Here is a 12810-nt window from a genome sequence, read left to right on the forward strand (position 1 = left end):
TAGGGTGTAAATTCCTGAGGTTGGGAACTTTCTCTCATTTTTGTTTGTTTTTAGGGATATTGAACAATAAACAGTTTGGGAAGGGTAGTATAAATCATTTAAAATCACTTGTCCCTTTTATTTACACACATTGTGCTCAGGCAACTATCATTCGGCCTCCTGTGGCAGTGTTCCTTCCTCTATCACGTTCATTATCACCCCTCCACCTCCCCACACATGTCCCTCTTCACAGGTTGCTACCCTCCAGGCCAAAGCTCAAGGCTCAGCTTCCTGTCACAGTGGACAGCAAGGGTGGGACCAGCAAGGAGGGAATATAAGTCTCATCAACGCACCCAGAGGAGAGCTCCCACCCCAAAGCCCAGACAGTGTCCTGTTCCAGCCAGTCAGCTGCCCGGGGCCAGGGATGCCCCGACGGCCAGTCGGCCTTTTCCACCACTGTGCCCTGCAGCGGGCTTCCCGGGCATTCACCCCCTGGTCAGCAGGCTCCATGTCCCACTCACCCCACCCAAACACTCCAGGAGGCAGAACAGGCCCTGCGCTGAGGAGAGCGGCAGAACAGTCAGCCAAGGACAGCGCGTCTATTTCTGAAGAACATTTACGGCTCAGGGAGAATTCCAAGGCTGAGTGAAAACATCCGAGTCTAAAACGGCATACACTGCAGGGCTCCAATCTTGGATTTTAAAAGCGTGCATGCGATGCGTGTGGGTGGTAAGTGAGAGTGAGGGAGAGAATGTGGGTGCCATGAAGCCAGTGGGTCTGTCCGCGTGCACGGGCTGGGCGAGGGTGCGAGTGGGGAGCAGCCTGGGAGGGAGCGCGTGGAACCGCGCCCAGCGTGGGAGGGAGAGAGGACGAGCAGGGAGACAGAGGAGCTAGTGAGGAAAATACGTCATTCAAAAGACGCAAAAGACCACTCGAACTTCAAAAAAGGCAAAAGAGCTGATGAAACCATTCTTTAAATATCACACTCCTGAGCGTATGAGAGGAGAAAGCATGTGAGTCCGTGAGCATGGAAATGAGTGTGCGTGTGAGCGGAGGTGGTTGTGACTGAAAGAGTGCATGAGGGTGACATGTGTGAACGCGCCTGCGTGCATGTGAGGGGGAGTGTCCTGAGACAGCATCTGTGCAAAGTGTACAAGGGAGTGTGAACATGGGTGTGGGTGTGAGTGAAGGCAAGCAAGGGGAGTGAGGGTGAGCAACTGCACGAGATTGTGTGAATGTGCGAATGAGAAAGTGTGGACAATCATTAGTGAGAATGCAAGCTGTGTGTGTGCATGCAAGTGCGCATGTCCTGTGTGTAACAAGAGTGTGTGTTGTAAGTACTTGTGTATGGAGGAGCATGCAGGAGTGAGTGTGGCTGAGCAGAGGCATGAGAACATGACAGTGAGCAGCTGACTGCAAGGGACTTGTGAGCCCCGGTGTGAGTGTGTGATGATGTGCTCGTGTGCTTGAGTTGTAGATGTCAGTGAGACCGAAAGAGGGCGTGGATGGCTAGGGACAGTGAGGTGAGAGTGCCTGAGAGCTCACGGGTGTAAAGGAAGAGAAGATCCCAAAATATTTCATTGATATCACTGATCTCTGGCTGGTAGAAATACAGTGAAATTTTAATGTTCAATATTTTTCTGAATTTCTATAATTATCTATAATTAGGATTATCACTTCTCTGGTAAAACAGATGTAGATGAAGCAATTGTGTGGCTTCGTTTCAGGTTCCCCAGCAGCAGCCCCCTTCACAGGCTCCTCCTCCATGCTCCAAATGCCCGGCTCCCTTTGGACACAGGCATCTTCCGTCTCCAATGGCTGGTGCCCTCATTTCCGCTCCCTGGCTTTGAGGTGCAACAAATACTATAAGTCCAGGGGCCAGAGCACAATCTCGGGGCCAGACCCAAGCAAACAGTTGCCACCAATGTGGGGTCACCAGGTCCTTGGAGATGGATCAGTCCCACACAGATCCACATGACCCATGAACGGAGCCAAAATGGATGACTGTATCTAACCAACAGTTTCTCCCTGTCGTTGAATCATGTGAAATGCCTGAACGTGTTTTCACCAAATGGAGAGGCTATGTTAGAATGGTCTGTCTTGAAGCGCAGGCTGTGGGGCATGTAGCCAGGCAGCTATCCCACAGAGCAGCTGAAATGGAAGCCGACCAGAGGAGATGATGCCAACAAACCCAGACACAGGACAGAGAAAACCAACCAGGGTTTCAAATAACGAGCCCTTCCAAAGGGAAGCTGGGCCCATCACTCCTCCACCCAAAGCCCTGCAGGTCTCAAAGTTTTACCTGGCCTGCATCACTGTGGCCTTTACCTCTCTGTGCTCACCTTATATCCCTGTCCTTCCCTCAGCTGCAGCTACACAAACCTCCCTGCTGGCCCCCAACATGAGAGTCCTGGGCTTATCTCAGGGCCTTGGCATGAGCTGTTGCCTCTGCCAGGAATGCTCTCCCCCACATATCTCTATGGCTCACTTCTTCTCCTTCTTCGAGTCCCTGCTCAAAGGTCACCTCCTCATGGAGCCTCCCCCAGTCAACAACCTCTGCACATTCTATAGCCATCTGATAGAGTGCAAGATTTGTTTCCTTACTGTTTATCATCTCTCGCAGCTAAAGGTAAGCTTCATAAGGACAGAGATCTTATCTCTGTTGTTTATGGATATATTCAGGCACCTTGAAGAATGCCAGCCGTTAGGAGACGCTCAATAAATATCTGTTGAATGTTGAGTGGAAGTATGTCACAGAGTACAGGGCTGTAAAATTGCTAAGTTGCAATTCAGCTTAATCCTCACTCAGGGGCTCCAGGTTACTGCTCTCAGGATAGGTGGATTGGTTGACTGATTCTGTGAAGAGTTGAGGACTCAATTCTACAAATCCTACTTTTCCGTAGAATGTCTTATCTAAAACATTACACAGAAAGGTGTGCATGGATAAAATTTTGAAATAAACAATCCGACAAATCACAAACAAATCTGGTCTTGGAGATGAACATAAATCGGGAAATATCTTGACATACCACTGTCTCCTCCAGCCCTTTGAGGTCTTCTCTGGCTTGTTCCCTTTTATCGTTGAGCAATCTGAAAAACAAAAAGGAACCATAGACCACCATAGGGGACTCAGAGATTTCAGCAGATACTATTTGCATCCACAGATAAATCAAACAAAACCAACAACAAGCACACAAATAGCCATTGTCTGTTTTTAAATTAGCCCAATCTAACCAGAATATCATGGGGATGAGAGAAAATAGGGGAAATATTTAGAGTGCACTCACAAGAGCTTTTCCAGCTTCATTTCTCTCTCTTGGTCCTCTATTTTCAGCTTGTTATAATCAGAACTGAGCTTCTCCTGTTCCAGTTGCAGTTTCTGATTCAAACTGAAATTGAGAGGAAAAAGCAATATATTCCACATCAGTCTGAAATTCTGAGTCATCCGGCTAAAACCGTGGTTCTGTTCCAACCCTATTAGTTCTGTACAATAAAGGCAGTAATTCTGCAGGATTTGGAGGGATCAGAGAACAACCTCACAGCTTCCTCCCTGCCCAAGTGAAAACTAATTTCTGGGGTGCATCTAAGAGTCATGAAACATAAGGCTTTGAGGATGTATTTATAGTTTGCTTGGGCAAGAGCTTCAGGGGAAAAATAATGAGATGGGAGAAGGGCTGATATTTTAAAACACAGAGCCCATGTAAGAAGAACTCTGCTTCCTCAGCCCCTCCGACGGCATGCGCTCCCTCGGGGAACCTGATTTGGCCATTTCCACCTTCCCTCCTTTCGGTCTGACGTTCTAAAAACATCTCCCAAGTCCAAATGCCTCACAGATTCCGGGGCAGTTTCTGCCCTCAAGGAGTGGGCACGGAGAGAGAAATTATGAAGAAAAGACAGCCTGGGCTCTGCTGCAAACAGAAACTTGCCATCTGGTTGAGGGTGTTTGGTCAACATTTACATCAGCCTAGGACTCATAAAACCTTTCCTAGAGCCACGCCTAAGCGCCTGTAAAGGAACAGCTATGCACCACCAGAAGGAAAGCCCAGAGTCCATTTGAAGGGCACAGACCGAGGAAGCTTCCCCACCTCCTAACTCACTCACCAACCCGCCCTCTTTCTCACCTTCCTTCCCTCCCACCTCCCCCTCCTTTCCAGGTGAATATGTGAGGGTGATTAATCAGAATAATAAACGTGAGATATCCCTGAAAGGGAAAGCACATGGCAACAGCAGGGGGTGGCCCGGGAGGAGAAAAAGAGGGAGGAGTCTAAGTGCCTTCCTTCAGGGACTGGGCACCGAGTCTGGGTCACACCATTTAGACTTTTGCTTGGGTTACATTCTTCTCTTTTAAAATGCAAATGTACCTTTCAAGCGGCTCACACACATTGAAAAGGGACTTGGATCAGTAGTCTGGAGAATTAAAGTCTAACTCCAATCTGATTCCTATTTAGCAATGTGACCTTAAGTAAATCATTTCACCTTGCTTCCCATATAGAAATCTGTTTCTTCATCTACAGAAAGTGGGAGGGAAGAGAACAGTGTAGACCCCGGGTGGGGTGGGGGTGGGGAGATCAGCATTTCAATATAATTGGTTTTCTTTGTAATCCCAAGTCTTTTATGCAGAGCATTTGAAAACATCATTCTGAAGGGGCAGAGGGCATGTCAGAGGCTGTGACAAGGCAGGAGCACAGCATGAGGGGGTGTCACCAGAGAGAAACTGCAATGATGCCATCCTGGTGGCAGTGCCACAGGTCGCTGGCACCTCTGCCTGTACAGACACATGACAGTGTGGGGTCCTAAGAAGTGAGCACATGGAACCAGGTGGCTGGGTGGCACAGTGAGTGTGTATGTGTAGGGGGAGAAGGGGAGGCAGTGGTGCTGTCTTCTCTCGAGTGTTTATTAACCTACTAGAACTGTACAGTCAGGACCAAGTTTTTTTTCTTTTTTCTTTTTTTTTTCTTTTCTTTGGTGCTTTCATTACAGATGCTCCCCCCATCTACTGGGGCATGTGTCCATCCACGGAATCACCTATGTGACCCCGGCCCTCGGGGACTGGGAAAGGCAGCTGGGCCCGCCTGCCACCTGCCACGCCAGGGTTCCAGGAGGCTCAGCTCCAGATGGGAGAACAGACCTTGGAAGCAGCCCACCCAGCCTGCTGTGTCACCAGGGCAGTGCCCACAGGGCAAGGTGAGCAGGGCGCTTGGCTAAGAGCCACATCCTTCCGGGTTTCCCCAAGAGGACCGAGGCATGACCACCCCCACACCCCTGGAGTCCTGGGCCAACTCACTCCCGAATCTCATCAATGATTTTCTGCTTCTCCTCAATTTCATCTCGGAGTCTAGACAGCTGCTTCTGGTGAGCTTCCCGGTGGCTCTCCATCTGCTGCTCCAGCGCCTTCTGCATCCCAGGCCAAGAGAAACATGTCATCCACTCGTTGGCACTCAGCCCACTCTGTGACAAGCCCTGGATCTGGACCTACCTCCTCCCCTGTGTCCCTCAGATGTCAGATCCCAAAACTGGGGGCATTTCTGACTCTTGTGCGCCCAGGACCCGGCCTTGCTTTATTGGGTAACAAAACCCAAGATCTGTTATAAAACCAAGTGGGCCTTAGGAGCCAATTAGTCCACCAACTAAAAGTGTTCCCTTGACCTTCTACAGCCCAGCCTGAGCTTCTCCAGCCAGGTCAGTCAGAGGGCACCAACCTCTCCCTATTCAAGTAACCTCAGACAAACCTGTAACCTGTGTGAGCTGCACTCCCTCACCTGTAAAACTAAGATAAAAGCCCCTGCCCTGCCCGCTGTACAGATTTATGATGATGTCCAAAGGAGACCTTTCTGCCAAAACACTCTGAAGACAGGAAAGGGACTCCCACAAGGCATGATTTTATTCTGCTGGCTGGAGTAGGGGCATGCCGTGGACATCACTTTAACTGTGGACTTTGACTCAGTGAGGCTCATAGTTTGCCTACAACTAATCAAAATCCTACATCTTCTCCTGTCTCATTTTATTCACCTAAAAGTCTTACTCCCCAATCAATTTTCCTTTACTCTTTAAAATGTGACCAAAAGAAAAATCTCTGTGTTTGAGATAGAAACTCAAATTTGGTGTGTTCTTCATAAAGGTTGGAGGAAGAAATCCTTAGAAGTGAACTCCGACAAAAGAGCTCATGCAGTGATTGGGGGTGCTACCCTATCCCTCTTCATCAGGAATGGGGAAGACAAAGGTATTAATGCAACTTAACCATTCTCTACAGACATCTTGGGGTTTCGGGACTTGCTCATTTCTAAGCCAGACCACACTCTGAGATGGACTCTGAGTGCCCAGCAGCTCCTCTCCCCTCTCCCCTGCCATACACAGATCTGAAGGTGACAGATTTTCCTAGAACAAGCATTTCCAATCCAAATGCATCAAATGCACACTGGGCTTAATGGAAGGGGCGGTCACACGCACCTTCATTTCCTCAGCATCCTGCAACCGCGTCAGATGTTCCTTCTCCTTATCCTGGAAGCTGACTTCGTGCATTTTTTCTGTTTTGAATTTTAAATGATGATTTAAGATTTAACCGGTGGGACTCACACCCAAAATCAAAAATTAAAAAAAAAAATAAAAAGCAAGAAAAATGGCAACCGAGTGAAACATCAGCTTATATCAGCAGTTACAACCACGGCATAAAGCAACAGGCAAGGACTTCTGGCTAAAGCCAAGGCGGCCTCCTCCTGCGGCATTCCTTCCACAGGGAAGCGCAGCAACTGTAGGGGACAATGCTTGCGGGGGGCGGTCCTCCTAGGACTGCACTCTGGCTTTATGTCACCGCACACCTGGGAGGGCTTGTTTCCCACCTGGTCTCTGTGATCAGCACAAGGTCATGTGCATAAATGGGCCTTGCAGATGATAAAGCCCTCTGTGACTGTTAGGTGGCCTGTGGACCCATGCCATGATGGGAGTTCCAGGAAGACCTACTTTACCTCCCATGTGTAGGCGTTTATTCTCTAAGAATCTGGGGCAGGAAAACATACTCTAAGGATGGGAACATGGGAAGTGGAAAGATAGCATAACACTTTGGAGATTAAATCAGAAGGCCCCACGTTTGGGGCAGGGCTGCAGTGTGGCACTCCTGTCTCAGCATATGCTTGGTCGCTGGCGCTCTCTGAATGCCAGGTGCAATGGGCAGCCCCAGCTGTGGAGCTGGGGTGCCAGGGAGCAGAGTGCTTTACGACAGTGACATTCAATTCATTATTTCTCTCTGGTCTGTTCCACTTCAGGTTTTCTTGCCTCTATTTTATTTCAACTCAGTGGCCCCACTGCAGAAACCACTGAATGTAAGAGAGAAACATGATTTTCCATGTGCAGTTTTTGATGGTGCACCTACTAACATGCACGTGTTACCACACAAAGAACATGTTACGAGGTTAGAGCAGAGAGTGGGTATGTTCTTTCTTTTTAAATCTGCCTTGGCATCTGACACAAAATGTATTTACTGAGCAAACTGTACAACAACAATAAAGGATATAAAAATTGATAACAGCATCACCATCCCAACTACCCTATCACAACCACTTTTATCTTAAATATGAATTCCTAGGAACGCAAGCATCCATTCTTTTTATTTTTTTTTTCCCTAGACGGAGTCTTGTTCTGTCACCCAGGCTGGAGTGCAGTGGCATGATCTCAGCTCACTACAACCTCCGGCTCCCGGATTCAAGCGATTCTTCTTCCTCAGCCTCCCGAGTAGCTGGGATTACAGGCGTCTGCCACCATGCCCAGCTAATTTTTGTATTTTTAGTAGAGACGGGTTTTCACTATGTTGGCCAGGCTGGTCTCCACTTCTGACCTCATGATCTGCCCACCTCGGCTTTGCAAAGCGCTGGGATTACAGGCGTGAGCCACCATGCCCAGCCGCATTCATTCATTTTTAATAGTTATAACCATAGTAAAGATACAATGATATATTGTGATTTTCACCTAACATTGCATCATAAACATTGTAGCACACCTTCACGTATTTCATGTGAAAAAAAAAGTTCTATTAAATAACACACCATAGTGTGTTAGCTATTAGACACTTAGATGGCTTCCTCTTTTTTGCTGATCTAAAATTCTGCAATGAATATCTGAGATGTGATGATCAAAAGGTATGAAAAATGTTATAATTATTAGTATGTATTTTCAAATGGCTTTCTGAAAGAATTGTAACAATTTTCATTGCAACTCATAATATATATGTTCTAGTTTCACATTACATGGCACATACATTCTTAATCCTGTTCTAGTTTCTGCATTTCTAGTCCCTTCTCTTGAATCTCAGCTTCTATTCATTCATATTTATGAAATGCTTCCTATGTGTGACGCACTTCCCTAAGCTCAGGAGATCACAAGGCTGGCTGGCAAAGGGAAGAGCTTGTTCAAGGAGGTGCCAGCGAAGCCACGGCAGTTCAAACTTTATATTAAGAGCAACGGGATGCCATGGAGGGGTTAGAAGTGTCGGTTTGGACAGAGAGAGAATGTGAATTTTAGGATCATCCCTTGGGATGCCACACAGTGGCTGGCCCAGAGCAGACTGAGGGTGGGCATGGGTAGATGGATATAGCCACAGTCCTTAGTTAACCTGGACAGTGAACCAGAGAGGCCTCTGGCAGGTGGAATGAACAGGCTCTGGTGACCAACTAGAGTCAGGAGGTGGGGAGTGAGGGATTCTGATTTGGATAACTGGGTGGACTGTGGGGAAATGGGAAGATGAGCAGATTCAGGGTGGGAACGGTCTCTTAGAAATCTCTCCTTTTAAGCTGGGCGCGGTGGCTCATGTCTGTATTTTTGGGAGGCTGAGGCAGTTGGATCATGAGGTCAGGAGTTGGAGACCAGCCTGGCCAATATGGTGAAACCCTATCTCTACTAAAAAAGACAAAAATTATCTGGGTGTGGTGATGCACACCTGTAGTCCCAGCTACTCAGGAGGCTGAGGCAGGAGAATCGCTGGAACCTGGGAGGTGGAGGTTGCAGTGAGCTGAGATCGCAGACTGCACTCCAGCCTGGGCAACAGAGAGAGACTCTTGTCTCAAAAAAAAAAAAAAAAAAAAGAAAGAAAGAAAAAAAGAAATAGAAATCTCTCCCTTTTTTCCAGTTATGCTATTGTTTGCAGCAGACCTAGAAATACTTCAGCTAAGCAAAACTAAACATCATGATTCCAGTCAACCAGAGGCTGTCTGCCTTAGGCCAGGTGTTTGACACCTGCGCGTTAGTCAAATATTTACCCTGGGCTCGGAGCTTAGCCAGCTCTTCGCTGAGCGAGTCCTGGGACTCTTCTAGCTGCCTCCTCTTCTGTTCCATGTTCTGCATGTAGTCTGTCAGAGACTTGATCTTGGCTTCGTGCTTTAAACAAGCAAAAAGGAAGAGTGAATGACTAGCAGGTGATCATCCAGGCTGGCCTGGAATTGACTGGTGGGAAAATGAGAGACAGGAGGGGTTCCTGAGTCCCTTTTCTGAGTGCCACTACCAAATGGTGCCCATTTCACCCTTGCCTTGGTGTTCAGAATCACACCAAGACAGACCTCTGCTTCTCCCTGTGCTTCTTGGCTTCATTCCCCACAGACACCACTCATGGCAGGCCCCTCCTCACCATCCACTTAACGTGAGATGCCGAAGGCCAAGCGGGTTTCGCTCCTCAGAGAAAAGCGTGCACGAGAGAAACAGGCTGGGAAAAGTGCGGGGCTGAAGGCCTCATTCATTGAACACGCACCTCTGGATTCCATCTTCACCATTCAAATATTAGGTCTTTCCTTTTTCTGTCCTTCAGACACACCAATTCCCATCTCAGGACCTTTGCATTTTCCTCTCCCCGGAAGCTTTCCCTCCCCACCATCACCACCCACCACACACCACACACACACACACACACTGCCCTGGCTAGCTCCTTATCACTCAGGCCCCAACACTTTCTTACAGCACCTAATGTCTACATCATTTGTCTTGTCTTTTTTAGTTGTTAGCTCCCTGAGGGTAGGTGCTTAATAAATACTAGTGAAATGAATGAATGAATGAATGAGAGCTTGTTGGCTGAACAGGGACAGTGGTAACTTCTAGGCAGATGGAAAATGTGTACAGAGCACTTCCCTCTCCAGATCTAGGGAGCTCAGCTTTAGGCAGGAGACCCTGGAGACTGAGCTCTAATCTAATGAAATCACTTCTCCGGAAAACACAACTCCGTTGGAGCAGTCATCTTATAAGCACAGTTTTTGGTGACGAGGATGAACGTAAACACAGAAGATAGCATTTCAGCTGGAAAGACTGCCAGGTTCCTTAGATCACATCAGAAAATAAAGAGCCATGGTTTCTGTTACTTTTGAACTTCCGGAAATAATGGTCGAATCTTTGCAATGTATGAATTGTAGCAGAGTGCAAACCACCACCTAATGGAACCTGTGTTTGTTGCTGATGTAGAAAGAGAACTTTAGAACAGGTACTCTTTAAACTCAACACATCCTAATGTTCTTGACTCTGATCTCATACAGCAAAGTCAGTGTCAGTCTGAGACCTGGACGATTCAGAGTACCCCACTGGGCCCTCCTCTGGCTGCACCCTACTCCACTAAGCAAAGAGTTCACAGGCCAAGGGAGCATGTCCACCTGAACCTATGTCTCCTCTAGACCACACTCAGAGTACTGGGGACCTAGAAACTTCCTACTCCAGGTCTGAAGGCCAGGGCTGGCACTACCTCTTCCTCACCCATTTACACAAATGGCAGCTGGCATCTAACAGTTCCATCAGTTCACACCGGGTGCAAAAGGGACTTGGACATGGAGTTGGTATGTCCAGCCTGAAAGAGAAGAGGGTGGGCTGCAGGCCATGGGGTCTCTATTAGTACCCTTGCCTTGGCCCCCAAATGTTAGAAGCAGGCTGGTCAAAGCACATGCTGTTGGTATCATAGATGACCTAGAAATCACATATGGGGTGCACTGTTCCCTTATGTACATCGTTTTTATTTTCACTTTTCATAGATAATAACTATATAATTATAAAAAATAAAATTCTAAAGCAAATCCAGAAAAAGTGGTGTAAACCATAAACCAATGTATCGACTATTTCCCCCTGATATTCCTGGTCTTATCTGCAGGAATGCAAAGCACAACATAAATCTAACTCAGCATTTTCATTTTCACGTAACTTTATATAATTAGACTTTCCCAATGGCTAGGTTTTTACATTTTTTATAAGAGCTGTATAATATTATTCCATGTAACTTTATCTTATTAGTCTATCAGTGGATATTTGGGCAATTTATTTTATTATAATCCAAAATAACATTGTCTTCAATACCTTGCATAAAAGCTTTTAATATTTTTAATCAGGAAATGAGAATACCATATGAAATAAATTTTTTTTCATTTTCATTAACAATGAAAAATACTGTCAGTGAAATTACTGGACTAAATTATACTTACATTTTTATGGTTTCTGATTTCCACAGTGCTTTCCAAAAGGACTGACCAAATTATACTTTTCTCAACAATGTATGAATATATCGATTTTACTATCACACATTAGCGCGGAATAATCTTTTCAATACATTTCTGCTTATTATGTTGGTTATAAAATGGAACCTTGTGGATTCATTTTAGACAGAGAGGTTGGAGATGTTTCTGTGATTACACATTATTATGGTTAAAAGCACACCAGAACAAAGTATGCTTTTGTCCGCCTCAGTATTATTTGACACACCAATCCATGTTGGTATCCGTTTCCTGTTTCCTCCAAATGACAGCCTATTTTAATGCCTCGCATAAGGCAGTAAGTAGTGTACAATTAGACCCCTCCTGGAAACGCCAGACCCAAATACCAAGCTCCGATATCAGTGGTAGCCCAGAAACTGGGTTGCTGTTTTCTGAGGCTACTTTACTAAACTGAAAATGCCACTCCAATAGGAAGAAGAGCAGCCTTACTCGATAGGCAAGTGAAATGTGCCCTGGGACTTGAACAGCCCCTGAAGACATGGGCTTTGGGTTCACATACATTTTTTTGAGTAGCCCAGCTCTGTCATTCACTGGCTGTAGGTGTTCGGACATATATTTAATCTAAATCTCAGCTGCCTGTCTGAAACAGAGGAATAATAATAAAACCTGCCTACCAGGATTTTTTTAAGATTAAGTGAGAAAATGCATGTGAAGTACTTAGCACGGTATATGGTACATAGTAAAAGCTCAATAAAATGCCACTTGCTACTACTACTACTAGTAGTAGTTTGTTTTTCCATATTAAAGTGGACCTATGGTAGAGATTAAAAGATGAGGGAATATTGCCTTACTCATAGGAATTTTAGAGATTCCACCCAATCTTTTACATTCATTAGCTAGCTAGCCATCCATCTATGGGAAACGACTCATCAGAATTCATGTATTTCTCACAACAAAATGTAGCTCTAAGAAGAGACCTGGGCTGCCATCGCCTGGGGAGGCCAAGCTTACACAAAGCAAAGTCCATCAGCTAAGCCTATGGCGCACCATCAGCACCAGCAAGGGCATGGAGGCAGCAGATCTCAAGACAATGAGGGGGAAGGGAAGGGCCCACCTGGGAGATGAGCAGCTGGCAGGCTGCCAGTTCCCGCTCGCTGGCGTTCATCTTCCTGTTGGAGTCCATCTGGGCACTCTCGAGTTGTTTGCTGCGGTTCACCAGGGACTTGACCTCTGACTTCATCTTGCTGATGTACAGGCGGGCCATGGTAAACTCCTCCTCAATGACTCCATTCACATCTGCCAACTGAGCACAGGAGGGGACACACTCAAATGTTGCCCACAATTTCTGTAGGTTCACAGACTCCCCTGAAACCTGCCCCTACATCCCCAA

The 12810-nt window shown here is 46.6% G+C and overlaps 1 protein-coding gene across 1 annotated transcript in view; it reads right to left on the reverse strand.

The window, feature by feature from the left end:
• The window catches only part of KIF5C (kinesin family member 5C), a 153658-nt gene that overhangs the window by 23076 nt on the left and 117772 nt on the right, over window positions 1-12810 (reverse strand). Inside the window, exons 16-21 of the mRNA XM_050752192.1 lie at window positions 12535-12723; window positions 9225-9342; window positions 6427-6503; window positions 5264-5373; window positions 3267-3368; window positions 3009-3069 (exon numbers count right to left, since the gene is read on the reverse strand). Of these exons, the coding sequence (XP_050608149.1) occupies window positions 3009-3069; window positions 3267-3368; window positions 5264-5373; window positions 6427-6503; window positions 9225-9342; window positions 12535-12723 (657 nt within the window). The remainder of the gene's footprint in view (window positions 1-3008; window positions 3070-3266; window positions 3369-5263; window positions 5374-6426; window positions 6504-9224; window positions 9343-12534; window positions 12724-12810) is intronic.

This window comes from Macaca thibetana, chromosome 12 (assembly GCF_024542745.1).
Source record: "Macaca thibetana thibetana isolate TM-01 chromosome 12, ASM2454274v1, whole genome shotgun sequence".
Taxonomy (NCBI): domain Eukaryota; kingdom Metazoa; phylum Chordata; class Mammalia; order Primates; family Cercopithecidae; genus Macaca; species Macaca thibetana.